Source organism: Ranitomeya imitator, chromosome 3, assembly GCF_032444005.1.
Source record: "Ranitomeya imitator isolate aRanImi1 chromosome 3, aRanImi1.pri, whole genome shotgun sequence".
NCBI lineage: Eukaryota > Metazoa > Chordata > Amphibia > Anura > Dendrobatidae > Ranitomeya > Ranitomeya imitator.
Genome location: NC_091284.1, coordinates 423,457,817 through 423,472,528, shown reverse-complemented (window position 1 = coordinate 423,472,528; position 14,712 = coordinate 423,457,817). Strand labels below are relative to the sequence as shown.

Genomic DNA, 14,712 nt, shown 5'->3' with positions numbered 1-14,712 from the left:
AAGGACAGAGTGCGCCACTGTGGAAGTAGACGAATTGAGCAGTGCCTGCCTAGCAGCGGGGTCCACAGGGGAATTTTTCGGTCACTGATGGGCCAGTCCGAGCCACGGCATATATCACACATACCTACCGTACTTATCTATAACATCCCGCTACTAGACTTTGGACAGTAATAATAAAATAACCATAAAATGGAAGTTGAAATGTTTGTTTTGATCAAAACTTTTAATCCAATAGTTGGTAATAGACAAAAATTGCTAAATCTGTATTTTGTGTATCATCTGCAGGCTACATAGGGTGCAATACGTCATATAAATGATATGAAATATACTGATGTTATTTTATCAGACATTCATAAATGATTTTTCTATACCATTACTTATCGTTATTGCCATTACCCTCTAATTTATATCTACATTAATGTAATTGTCTAGCAATGCAGCATTGTTCCATTGGTTTTCTAATAAAAGTTAGTCTAGATTGAAATGGTGGCCAGACCTAACTGCTCCAAACAGAAATCAATCTATAAATATTATTCCAGTGTCTTTTTTTTCCGGACATTTAAAAAAAATGTATTTTGCCATTGATTTTCAGGATGCATTGTCCTGTCCTAGTGGTTATTCCTGTATTGGTATAATCAATATGAACGATACAGAGCAATTTACAAGGAACATTCCATAATTAAAATGACCTCATATTGGACAGAGCTGTCATTTTTCAGAGAGTAGGAACATCAAGGATTTTTGTCTGAGCTAAAGACTGATTCAATGCTGCTGACTTGAACGCTGTTTTACTCTATATTTTTGGCCCGATTGAGAACGATTCAATTTCAAGTGTTGTGCGTATGAATGTACCCCTTGAGCTTTTCCACATTTTTACACATTACACCCACAAATTTAAATGTATTTTATTAGGATTTTATGTGATATACCAACACAAAGTAGTAAGTATTTGTGAAATGTAAAGGAAATGATACCGTATATACTCGAGTATAAGCCGACCCGAGTATAAGCCGACCCCCCTAATTTTGCCACAAAAAACTGGGAAAACTTATTGACTCGAGTATAAGCCTAGGGTGGAAAATGCAGCAGCTACCGGTGAATTTCAAAAATAAAAATAGATGCTCCATACCGTTCATTATGGCCCCATAGCTGTGCCATATAGTGCTCTGCACCGTTCATTATTGCCCCATAGCTGTGCCATATAGTGCTCTGCACCGTTCATTATTGCCCCATAGCTGTGCCATATAGTGCTCTGCACCATTCATTATTGCCCCATAGCTGTGCCATATAGTGCTCTGCACCGTTCGTTATTGCCCCATAGCTGTGCCATATAGTGCTCTGCACAGTTCATTATTGCCCCATAGCTGTGCCATATAGTGCGCTGTGCCGTTCATTATTGCCCAATAGATGTGCCATATAGTGCTCTGCTTAGTTCATTATTGCCCCATAGCTGTGCCATATAGTGCTCTGTGCCGTTCATTATTGCCCCATAGATGTGCCATATAGTGCTCTGCACAGTTCATTATTGCCCCATAGCTTTGCCATATAGTGCTCTGCACAGTTCATTATTGCCCCATAGCTGTGCCATATAGTGCTCTGCGCCGTTCATTATTGCCCCATAGATGTGCCATATTGTGCTCTGCACCGTTCGTTATTGCCCCATAGCTGTGCCATATAGTGCTCTGCACAGTTCATTATTGCCCCATAGCTGTGCCATATAGTGCTCTGCACAGTTCATTATTGCACCATAGCTGTGCCATATAGTGCGCTGTGCCGTTCATTATTGCCCAATAGATGTGCCATATAGTGCTCTGCTTAGTTCATTATTGCCCCATAGCTGTGCCATATAGTGCTCTGCACCGTTCATTATTGCCCCATAGCTGTGCCATATAGTGCTCTGCACCATTCATTATTGCCCCATAGCTGTGCCATATAGTGCTCTGCACCGTTCGTTATTGCCCCATAGCTGTGCCATATAGTGCTCTGCACAGTTCATTATTGCCCCATAGCTGTGCCATATAGTGCTCTGCACCGTTCGTTATTGCCCCATAGCTGTGCCATATAGTGCTCTGCACAGTTCATTATTGCCCCATAGCTGTGCCATATAGTGCTCTGCACCGTTCGTTATTGCCCCATAGCTGTGCCATATAGTGCTCTGCACCGTTCATTATTTCCCCATAGATGTGCCATATAGTGTTCTGCACAGTTCATTATTGCCCCATAGCTTTGCCATATAGTGCTCTGCACAGTTCATTATTGCCCCATAGCTGTGCCATATAGTGCTCTGCGCCGTTCATTATTGCCCCATAGATGTGCCATATAGTGCTCTGTGCCGTTCATTATTGCCCCATAGCTGTGCCATATAGTGCTCTGCGCCGTTCATTATTGCCCCATAGATGTGCCATATAGTGCTCTGTGCCGTTCATTATTGCCCCGTAGCTCTGCCATATAGTGCTCTGCGCCGTTCATTATTGCCCCATAGCTGTGTCATATAGTGCTCTGCGCCGTTCATTATTGCCCCATAGCTGTGCCATATAGTGCTTTGCGCCGTTCATTATTGCCCCATAGCTGCCATATAGTGCTCTGCACCGTTCATTATTGCCCCATAGCTGCCATATAGTGCTCTGCGCCGTTCGTTATTGCCTCATAGCTGGCATATAGTGCTCTGCACCGTTCATTATTGCCCCATAGCTGCCATATAGTGCTCTGCACCGTTCATTATTGCCCCATAGCTGCCATATGGTACTCTGCGCCGTTCATTACTGCCCCATAGCTGCCATATAGTACTCTGCGCTATTCATTATTGCCCCATAGCTGCCATATAGTGCTCTGCGCCGTTCATTATTGCCCCATAGCTGCCATATAGTACTCTGTGCCGTTCATTATTGCCCCATAGCTGTGCCATAGAAAGCTCTGCCATTTCTGCTGCAATAATAAAAAAAACAACATACTCACCTCTCTTGCTTGCAGCTCCCAGCGTCCGGTCCCGGCGTCTCTCCGCACTGACTGATCAGGCAAAGGGCGCCGCACACACTATATGCGTCATCGCGCCCTCTGACCTGAACAGTCAGAGCAAGAGGACGCGAAGACAGAGCGGCGCCCGGCGGGTGGAACGCGGACAGGTGAATATAAAATACTTACCTGCTCACGGCGTCCGGCTCCTTCTCCTGGACAGCTGGTCTTCGGTGCCGCAGCCTCTTTCTCTATCAGCGGTCACCGGCACCGCTGATTAGAGAAATGAATATGCGGCTCCACCCCTATGGGAGGTGGAGCCGCATATTCATTTCTCTAATCAGCGGTCCCACGTGACCGCTGACAGGAAGAGCTACAGCACCGGAGACAGTGTGACAGGCAGGGGGAGCGCCAGGATCGCCGGGACTAGGTGAGTATGCCTCAGTGCCCTCTCCCCCTCACCCGCCGACCCTGCCGCCCACCGTGCCTCAAGTATAAGCCAAGAGGGGCACTTTCAGCCCAAAATTTTGGGCTGAAAATCTCGGCTTATACTCGAGTATATACGGTAAATGTTTTTCTAAATATTTTAAAAAGATTGTAGGATCGCCTTTCACTGCAATTACTGCTGCAAGTTTTTGGGGTATATCTCTACCAGCTTTGCACATCTAGAGGATTAATTTTTGCCCATTCTTCTTTGCAAACTAGCTCTAGCTCAGTGAGATTTGATGGAGAGAGTATGTGAACAGCAATTTTAAAATTTTTTCCACAGATTCTCAATGTTATTCAGGTCTGGACTTTAACTGGGCCATTCACACACATGAATATACTTTGAACTAAATCATTCCATTGCAGCTCTGGCAGTATGTTTATTGTTATTGTTCTGTTTAAAGGTGAACCTATGCCCAGGACCGGTTTTAGTCAAATTAGGACCCTGGTTAAAAGATTAAAATGGCGCCCCAAATGCTAACATATTGCACCATGATACTGAAACATTTTGGTTATATTTACATGCATCGACAATATTGAAGTTTGATGCTTGTTTCCTGGCCTCTTCACACTGACTGAGGAACAATGATGAGGACATAATGATCACTAGTAGATCAATTTGTCCACATATAGTATCATGTTATCAGCAGCATATCTGTAGTTTTCACCGGACGATGTGCTGGTGAAAACAGTGATTTCTGTTCCGGCATAAACAATCGAATCACTTGATAAATAGGCAGCTTTATACTGGAATAGTATAAAACACCCCATAGTGCTCCACATAGTATAATGCATCCCATAGTCATCCACATAGTACAATACACTCCATGGTCCTCCATATAGTATAATGTGCTCCACAGTCCTCCATATAGTATATTGCACACCCCATAGTTCTTCATATAGTATAATGCACTCCCCATAGTCCCCCATATAGTATAATGTACTCCCCATAGTCCTCCATATAGTATAATGCACTCCCCATAGTCCTCCATATAGTATAATGTACTCCCCATAGTCCTCCATAAAGTAAAATACACTACCCATAGTCCTCCATATAGAATAATGCACCCCCCATAGTCCTCCATGTAGTACAATCCACTCCCCAGAGTATACTATACCTCCCATAGTCCTCCATGCAGTACAATACACCCCTTAGTATAATGCACCCCATAGTTCTTCATATAGTATAATGCATTCCCTATAATCCTTGATACAGTACAATGCAGGTCTGATATAGTATAATGCACTGCCCATATACTTATATGCAGCCCCCATATTGTATAATACATACCTACCATAGAATATAATGCAGCCCTCCTCATATAGTATAATGCAGCCTACAATAAAATATAATGCAGCCCAATAGAATAAAATGCATCCCCACTAATAGAATATAATTTATTCCCCTAATAGATTATAATGCAGCCCCCCATAGAATATAATGCAGTCCTACGGTATTATGGCACCATGTGACGTCATCACGTACCTGCTGTGTCAGCGGCAGAGGGGAAGGGTGGGGGAGAAAGTGACACCCACTAGATGGGGGCCACTAGATGAGCAGGGGCCCTAGATAACTGCCCAGTCTTCCTGTCCCTAATGCCAGCCCTGCCTATACCCTAGATTCAAGTCTTTTGCAGCCTCTAACAGGTTTTCTTCCAGAATTGCACTCTATTTAGCATCAATTATCTTCCTATTAGCTCTGACCAACTTCCCTGTCCCTGTTGAAGGAAAGCATCCCTACAGCATAACGCTGTCACAAGAATGTTTGATGGTGTTTTCAGGGTAATGTGCAGTGTTAGTTTTCCATTAGTTTTCTGCCGTTTTGCATTTACAGTGGGGAGAATAGGTATTTGATACACTGCCGATTTTGCAAGTTTTCCCACCTACAAAGAATGGAGAGGGCTGTAATTTTTATCATAGGTATACCACAACTGTGAGAGACAGTATCTAAAATAAAATAAAAAAAAACCTGAAGATCACATGGTATGCTTTTTAAATAATTAAATTGCATTTTATTGCATGAAATACAGTTAGGGCCAGAAATATTTGGACAGTGACACAAGTTTTGTTATTTTAGCTGTTTACAAAAACATGTTCAGAAATACAATTATATATATAATATGGGCTGAAAGTGCACACTCCCAGCTGCAATATGATAGTTTCCACATCCAAATCGGAGAAAGGGTTTAGGAATCATAGCTCTGTAATGCATAGCGTCCTCTTTTTCAAGGGACCAAAAGTAATTGGACAATGGACTCTAAGGGCTGCAATTAACTCTGAAGGCGTCTCCCTCGTTAACCTGTAATCAATGAAGTAGTTAAAAGGTCAGGGGTGGATTCCAGGTGTGTGGTTTTGCATTTGGAAGCTGTTGCTGTGAGCAGACAACATGCGGTCAAAGGAACTCTCAATTGAGGTGAAGCAGAACATCCTGAGGCTGAAAAAATCCATCAGAGAGATAGCAGACATGCTTGGAGTAGCAAAATCAACAGTTGGGTACATTCTGAGAAAAAAGGAATTGACTGGTGAGCTTGGGAACTCAAAAAGGCCTGGGCGTCCACGGATGACAACAGTGGTGGATGATCGCCGCATACTTAATTTGGTGAAGAAGAACCCGTTCACAACATCAACTGAAGTCCAGAACACTCTCAGTGAAGGAGGTGTATCTGTCTCTAAGTCAACAGTAAAGAGAAGACTCCATGACAGTAAATACAAAGGGTTCACATCTAGATGCAAACCATTCATCAATACCAAAAATAGACAGGCCAGAGTTAAATTTGCAGAAAAACACCTCAAGAAGCCAGCTCAGTTCTGGAAAAGTATTCTATGGACAGATGAGACAAAGATCAACCTGTACCAGAATGATGGGAAGAAAAAAGTTTGGAGAAGAAAGGGAACGGCACATGATCCAAGGCACACCACATCCTCTGTAAAACATGGTGGAGGCAACGTGATGGCATGGGCATGCATGGCTTTCAATGGCACTGGGTCACTTGTGTTTATTGATGACATAAGAGCAGACAAGAGTAGCCGGATGAATTCTGAAGTGTACCGGGATATACTTTCAGCCCAGATTCAGCCAAATGCTGCAAAGTTGATTGGATGGCGCTTCATAGTACAGATGGACAATGACCCCAAGCATACAGCCAAAGCTACCCAGGAGTTCATGAGTGCCAAAAAGTGGAACATTCTGCAATGGCCAAGTCAATCTCCAGATCTAAACCCAATTGAGCATGCATTTCACTTGCTCAAATCCAGACTTAAGATGGAAAGACCCATAAACAAGCAAGACCTGAAGGCTGCGGCTGTAAAGGCCTGGCAAAGCATTAAGAAGGAGGAAACCCAGCGTTTGGTGATGTCCATGGGTTCCAGACTTAAGGCAGTGATTGCCTCCAAAGGATTTGCAACAAAATATTGAAAATAAAAATATTTTGTTTGGGTTATGTTTATTTGTCCAATTACTTTTGACCTCCTAAAATGTGGAGTGTTTGTAAAGAAATGTGTACAATTCCTACATTTTCTATCAGATATTTTTGTTCAACCCTTCAAATTAAACGCTACAATCTGCACTTGAATTCTGTTGTAGAGGTTTCATTTCAAATCCAATGTGGTGGCATGCAGAGCCCAACTCGCGAAAATTGTGTCACTGTCCAAATATTTCTGGCCCTAACTGTAAGTATTTGATCACCTACCAACCAGCAAGAATTCTGGCTCTCACAGACCTGTTAGTTTTTCTTTAACAAACCCTCCTATTCTGCACTCATTACCTGTATTAATTTCACCTGTTTAAACTTGTCACCTGTATAAAATATAAAAGACACTTGTCCACACGCTCAATCAATCACACTCCAAGGTGCCGAATCTCAAAAATCAGCCCCGCGGGTGCCGAATCCCTCTCCCCCATGGCCAAGACCAAAGAGTTGTCTAAAGACACCAGGGACAAAATTGTAGACCTGCACAAAGATGGGATGGGCTACAGGACAATAGGCAAAAAATCCTGCAGGGCACACAAGATCCCCCTGCTCATGCCAGCAAATTTCCAGGTCCGTTTGAAGGTCACCAATGACCCAGAGGAGAAATGGGAGCATGTCATGTGATCAGATGAGTACAACCCCAAAAACATTGTCCCAACAATGAAGCATGGCGGGAGAAATATCATACTTTGGGGGTGTTTTTCTGCAAGGGGGACAGGACGATGGTACCATATTGAAGGGAGGATGGGGTCATTTATCGCAAGATTTTTGCCAACAACCCCCTACACTCAGTAAGAGCATTGAAGATATACGGTAGGTCTTCCAGCATGACAATGACCTGAAACATACAGCCAGGGCCAACTAAAGAGTGGCTCTGTAAGAAGCATTTCAAAGTCCTGGAATGGCCTAGCCAGTCTCCAGACCTGAATCCAATAAAAAAAATCTTTGGAGGGAGCTAAAACTCAATGTTGCCTAGAGACAGCCCTGAAACCTGAAAGATCTGGAGAAGATCTGTATGGAGGAATGCTGCAGTGTGTGCAAACTTGGTCACGAACTACAAGAAATGTCTGATCTCTGTAATTGCAAAAAAAGGTTTCTGTACCAAATATTAAGTTCTGATTTTCTATAGTATCAAATACTTATTTAATGCAATAAAATGCAAATTAGTTATGTAAAAATCTTACAATGGCGAATTTCTGGTTTTTTTTTTTAAGATCCTCTCTCTCAAATTACAGACCTCTCCATTTTTTGTAGGTGGGGTAAATGGCAAAATTGGCAGTGTATCAAATACTTATTTTTTCCCACTGTAGTTCCAAAAGTTCTACTTTCATCTCATCTGACCAGAGCAACTTTTTCTACATGCCTGCTGTGTTTTACTTACATGGATTTTTGCAAACTGCAAATGGACTTGTCGTTTGCGTTCAAAAATGGCTTTGGTCTTTCCACTCTTCCATAAAGGCCACATTTGTGGAGCATACAACTAATAGTTGTCCTGTGGACAGATTCTCCCACCTGAGCTGTGGATCCCTGCAACTCCATCAGTAATCATGGGCCTTTTGTTGGGTTTTTATGTTAATTTTTTTTTTTTAAATCTATCATTATTTATCTATATCTATTTGTCTGTTGATATGGAAAATTAAAATAAACATTGTCATTTAAGAAAAGGTAATGGAACATAAAATCCTAACTAGATTACATGTATTGGATATCTACAATACCAAAGTGAAATAGAAAACACATCAAAAACATCTTGCCAAAGCTGTTGTCAGAGTGACATGAGTAGAGATGTATAGCTACTTATTAACCCCTTCACGAAATGTGCCGTACTAGTACGGCGCATGCCGTGTCACCCCCTTTGATGTGGGCTCCGGCGGTGAGCCCACATCAAAGTCGCGACATGTCAGCTGTTTTGTACAGCTGACATGTGCGCGCAATAGCGGCGGGTAAAATCGCTATTCACCCGCCGCTATTAACCTGTTAAATGCCGCTGTCAAACACAGACAGCGGCACTTAACTACCGCATCCGGCCGGGCGGCCGGAAATGACGTCATCGCCGACCCCCGTCACATGATCGGGGGTCGGCGATGCATCAGGAAGGTAACCATAGAGGTCCTTGAGACCTCTATGGTTACTGATGCAGGCCTGCTGTGAGCGCCACCCTGTGGTCGGCGCTCACAGCACACCTGCATTTCAGCTACATAGCAGCGATCTGATGATCGCTGCTATGTAGCAGAGCCGATCAGGCTATGCCAGCTTCTAGCCTCCCATGGAGGCTATTGAAGCATGGCACAAGTAAAAAAAAATGTTTTTAAAAATATGAAAAAAATATAAAAAATATAAAAGTTTAAATCACCCCCCTTTCGCCCCATCCTAAATAAAACAATAAAAAAAAATCAAACATACACATATTTGGTATCGCCGTGTTCAGAATCGCCCGATCTATCAATTAAAAAAAGCATTAACCTGATCGCTAAACAGCGTAGCGAGAAAAAAATCAGAAACGCCAGAATTACGTTTTTTTGGTCGCCGCGACATTGCATTAAAATGCAATAACGGGCGATCAAAAGAACGTATCTGCGCAAAAATGGTATCATTAAAAACATCAGCTCGGCACGCAAAAAATAAGCCCTCACCAGACCCCAGATCACGAAAAATGGAGACGCTACGGGTATCGGAAAATGGCACTTTTTTTTTTTTTTTTTTTTAGAAAAGTTTGGAATTTTTTTTCACCACTTAGATAAAAAATAACCTAGTCATGTTAGGTGTCTATGAACTCGTAATGACCTGGAGAATCATAATGGCAGGTTAGTTTTAGCATTTAGTGAACCTAGCAAAAAAGCCAAACAAAAAACAAGTGTGGGATTGCACTTTTTTTGCAATTTCACCGCACTTGGAATTTTTTTCCCGTTTTCTAGTACACGACATGGTAAAACCAATGGTGTCGTTCAAAAGTACAACTTGTCCTGCAAAAAATAAGCCCCCACATGACCATATTGACAGAAAAATAAAAAAGTTATGGCTCAGGGAAGGAGGGAAGTGAAAAACGAAAACGCAAAAATGAAAAAGGGCCGCGACTTGAAGTGGTTAAACACCCCCGCCCCACACTCATCTACCACTTCTTGCAAGATTGATAGAAACAACATTGTACTATGGAAATGAAGTATTATTAAAGTTCTGCAAAAAATGGTTTTTATTTTGCATATTTTATTTCCTTAGGACTCCTCAGTGGAATGAGCTACAGCAACCATTTAATGCAAACCATCCTTTGTTATTGGCATCAGATGTGGTACAATACTATCAATACCTGCTATCTGGCTGTAAGTTTGTTACATGCTTTTTTCTTATTTCTATTTGTGTCCACAGAAACTGATCAAATAATTCATAGTAGCAAAGCAAGATATGAAAAATATAGATGTCCATCTTGTTAAAGAACTTTCATTGGATTTTTAATTTAAACTGAGTGCCTCCTCCAATTGTCGTTGCTCCACTGAGCATTTTTTCTTTTTTTTCTGTGACTCTCCTTTCAACAGTTATGTTCCCCGGTAATAAAGATGCATGTTTTTTCTCTAGTCAACTGAATGTGTACAGCAGACCTTCTCTGTGAGAAAATGTCTGGCGAGCGATAAAAATACAAGAGGGGTTTTTCCAAATTACAGCGTTATGCAAAAGGCGGTCTCGCTCACCTGATGCTGTTGTGTGAGACACAACACTATAAAAGGTTTCAAATAAGGGTCCCAGCTGCTGCAGCTCCACAGATTGGCAAACCCAATGTAGTTTTAGAATATATCAGAAGATGTGGGTAACCTGTGCTACTGGTATTGTAACAAATAAAGTACTCTTCATGAGAGGTGTAGTAGAGCAGAGTTGTTGGTGCAGTGTCGCAGACAGGCAGTGACTACAAGAAAGTTCAAAACAAAGAGTCTTTAGTGTCCAACTTACTCACAAACAAAACAAATGGTGTGCTTCGGATTGCAGCCGGGAATCAAGACAGTCCGTATACGAGACCGGTTGCCGTAGGCGACTGCACCACCGTGTCACGCTGAGGAGTGCCAGGCCTTTTGGCTTTGCTTGTCTCTGTGTTACTTCACACAGGCTGAGCCTTGCAGAGCCACTTGCTCTGCAGTTTGCAAACCAAGACTGACACACCCAACCCTTTGCTGCAGGGTTTTGGAATGGAATCTGTGGCCATGGGCCACTTGTAAGACCTGGCATGGAGGAAGTAAACATCCCCACTGCCATCCTGTACTTCGCTCCAAAAATAAAAGCCGATGCCGGATTTTCTTAAATCTGCCTTGGACAAATAGCTTGTCCAAGACCAAACTTACTTTTATTCTGCATTGCAACCACATCTATATCTGTGACTGCAATGCACTCCAGTGGTCTTAATATGCTTCTATGCACATCCTGGGGGACACATAGCGACCCTCGCATATAACACCTATCACTGCCTCACAGAAGGTTCAATGCGGTGTATTATCTACGAGTTTCAAAATATTCTTACTTCTTCACTAAAGCCACAGAGGTTGTATCCAGCATCAAAAATTCTGGACTGATCTTAGGTATCTCTAACTTTCATATATTAAGAAAAATTCCAAATATGGCAAAGAAAAATTGAACTGTTGAGTTTGCACTTATTTAATATGTTCTGGCTTTACCAGTATGTCTGCTAAGTGCCCCATGGAAGCTGAAACCTCTAGTAGCTTCAAAACTCAACCTTTCCCACTGGTTTGCGCTGCTGGAATTTTTCATGCCAAATATATCACTAGCATCTCCAGACACACTAGCGCTGATAAATGTCTATATTTTCAGCTGCTGTCAACTTCTTAATCTGCCAGCATTTCTTCTTAAGTCTTGGAAATGGCTAAAAAGCCAAATGTCAAATTTGATGGATCAGATTAGTATTATTTCAGCCTCTTCTAAAGCAGTATATTAAAGCTCATGTGCTTAAACTTGGGCACTTTTTTCTGTTTGCTTGTACATACGTAGATTTGATCTTAAGTAACAGCAATTATAATAAAAAGAAAGTAGTGTCATTTACTTTTCACAAAAGCAGCAATTATAAAATCAGTTCCGGTGAATAAAGCCTTATAGATATGTTAGCTTTATATTGTATCAAGTGTTGGAAAATGTGGCTGTCTGAATGCCACAGTGTCCTTCTCTAGCTCCATGCTGCATTCCTATGCTTTGACTTTAACGGACAAAAGACAACCAGGTTAACACAGTCTTTGTTGATGTAGGTTTTTCTCCTTTATCTTTAGTCGTCTTGCATGGCTTTTACAAGAAACTGGTTATAAATTCTTGATAATTATCAATATTTAAGAGCTAACTTGCTCAACGTCATGAGAAGGTATTGTCATGTCAGATTACATAGTTGCACCCATTTTTCACATCTTTCTGAGATAATAATTAATTTTGGACAAAGTCATTTACCACTTTACATATTTAGGAATGGATAAATCTAAGTGGAAAGCCAAAAAGCAAGTGTGGACAAAACAAAATTCAGTGCTATACATACCATAGATTATACTATCATGAGAAAGAGTGCATATACTGTAGTGTGATGCAGTGACCTCTGTTATAGCTAAGAGGAGCTGTAGGTGCTCCTCGGGATGCGCATGGAGGCATATCTGTGATTATGATGGTGAAACAGTGACCGTCAGGATTGTAAATGGCCAGTATGTGTCGCAGAGGGAGTCTGTGCTTTAAGCCTGTAGTATTGTTGTTCTGGGACCTGTAGTCCCACAAGTATTTGTATAGTTAAAAGGGAGGCTTGCATGGTTAGTCAGAGTGCTTGTGTAGTCACATGGTCTCTGTAGTAGAGAGTGTATGGACCTGAATGGTCTGTGTGCAAAACCCTGGAAGGTCTATGGGTTGGGAGATCCTGGGAGTAGGATCGGATTCCTGAAGAGCAAATGTGAGGCCTTGGATCAGAAGGCCTGTGTTGGAAGTTCCTGGGAGTAGGGCTTCCTGAATAGCACATCCTGCATTGGAAGATCCTGGGAGTAGGACTTCCTGAATAGCGCATGGAGTGGCCATGTATGCAGAGTCTGCAACGGCACTGCATTGGGGGAGCTACAGCCTGTCTGAGGATCTGGACTGTCAGGTGGCTTGGTGAGCAAGGCATTGTCCGGGACGGTGATCCCATTTCAGCAGCGTCCCTGGGAGAGAAAGAACTGACAAGGAGTCCGAAGGTGGAGCAGGAGCTCCCATAAGGTACCTCCACAGACTGTTGGTGCTTATTGTGTTATTGTGTTCCATGAACTAATGAACTGTGCGGCATGCGGTCACCCATGGCAACTGGACGAAGTAAGGTCCAGCATATTTAGTGTCTGTGAGTTAAAGCCGTTCACTATGAAGTGCTGTGGAGTATGTGTTAAGCCTGTGATATATAACATGACCTTAAGTGGTTTATGACATGTAAATAAAACAAATAGACTGTTTTGATGTGAAAAACCGTGCCTGTCTACGTTTATCCCATTGCTAAGCGAGTGTCCCCCAACACATGCAGTAACTGATCTCTCACAGTAGAGACAGTATAGACATCTTGTTTGGGATCACTGTATTGCTCTAATTAATTGAATCCTTACTTGAACCCCCTTAACAGCTGCCGATACGCCTTTTAACAGCGGCAGTTAAGGGTACTTATTCCTCAGCACCGCTTCTTCATGGCACTGAGAAAGGTTATAGCGTCCCCAGCATCGGAAGATCTCCGGGGTCTCGGCTACTTGGGGTAGCTGAGAACCCGGAGAACATGATTCTAGTTGGTTTTTACCTTCCCCAGTCTCGTGGGAAGCATCTCGCAGAAACACCTACAGGTAACTTTGACATAGTGGGAATAACCGAGACATGGTTAGATGAAAGCTATGACTGGGCAGTTAACTTACAGGGTTACAGTCTGTTTAGAAAGGATCGTAAAAATCAGAGAGGAGGAGGGGTTTGTCTCTATGTAAAGTCTTGTCTAAAGTCCACTTTAAGGGAGGATATTAGCGAAGGAAATGAGGATGTCGAGTCCATATGGGTCGAAATTCATGGGGGGAAAAATGGTAACAAAATTCTCATTGGGGTCTGTTACAAACCCCCAAATATAACAGAAACCATGGAAAGTCTACTTCTAAAGCAGATAGATGAAGCTGCAACCCATAATGAGGTCCTGGTTATGGGGGACTTTAACTACCCGGATATTAACTGGGAAACAGAAACCTGTGAAACCCATAAAGGCAACAGGTTTCTGCTAATAACCAAGAAAAATTATCTTTCACAATTGGTGCAGAATCCAACCAGAGGAGCAGCACTTTTAGACCTAATACTATCTAATAGACCTGACAGAATAACAAATCTGCAGGTGGTCGGGCATCTAGGAAATAGCGACCACAATATTGTACAGTTTCACCTGTCTTTCACTAGGGGGACTTGTCAGGGAGTCACAAAAACACTGAACTTTAGGAAGGCAAAGTTTGACCAGCTTAGAGATGCCCTTAATCTGGTAGACTGGGACAATATCCTCAGAAATAAGAATACAGATAATAAATGAAAAATGTTTAAGAACATCATAAATAGGCACTGTAAGTGGTTTATACCTTGTGGAAATAAAAGGACTAGAAATAGGAAAAACCCAATGTGGCTAAACAAAAAAGTAAGACAGGCAATTAACAGTAAAAAGAAAGCATTTGCACTACTAAAGCAGGATGGCACCATTGAAGCTCTAAAAAACTATAGGGAGAAAAATACTTTATCTAAAAAACTAATTAAAGCTGCCAAAAAGGAAACAGAGAAGCACATTAATAAGGAGAGTAAAACTAATCCC

General features: G+C 42.1%; 1 protein-coding gene across 5 annotated transcripts in view; it reads left to right on the top strand.

Moving 5' to 3' along the window:
* BCAS3 (BCAS3 microtubule associated cell migration factor) overlaps positions 1–14,712 on the top strand; it is a 1,718,074-nt gene that overhangs the window by 906,527 nt on the left and 796,835 nt on the right. For all 5 annotated transcript variants that reach the window (XM_069757219.1, XM_069757222.1, XM_069757218.1 and 2 more), the window contains one exon: positions 10,125–10,225. In XM_069757219.1, the coding sequence (XP_069613320.1) occupies positions 10,125–10,225 (101 nt within the window). The remainder of the gene's footprint in view (positions 1–10,124; positions 10,226–14,712) is intronic.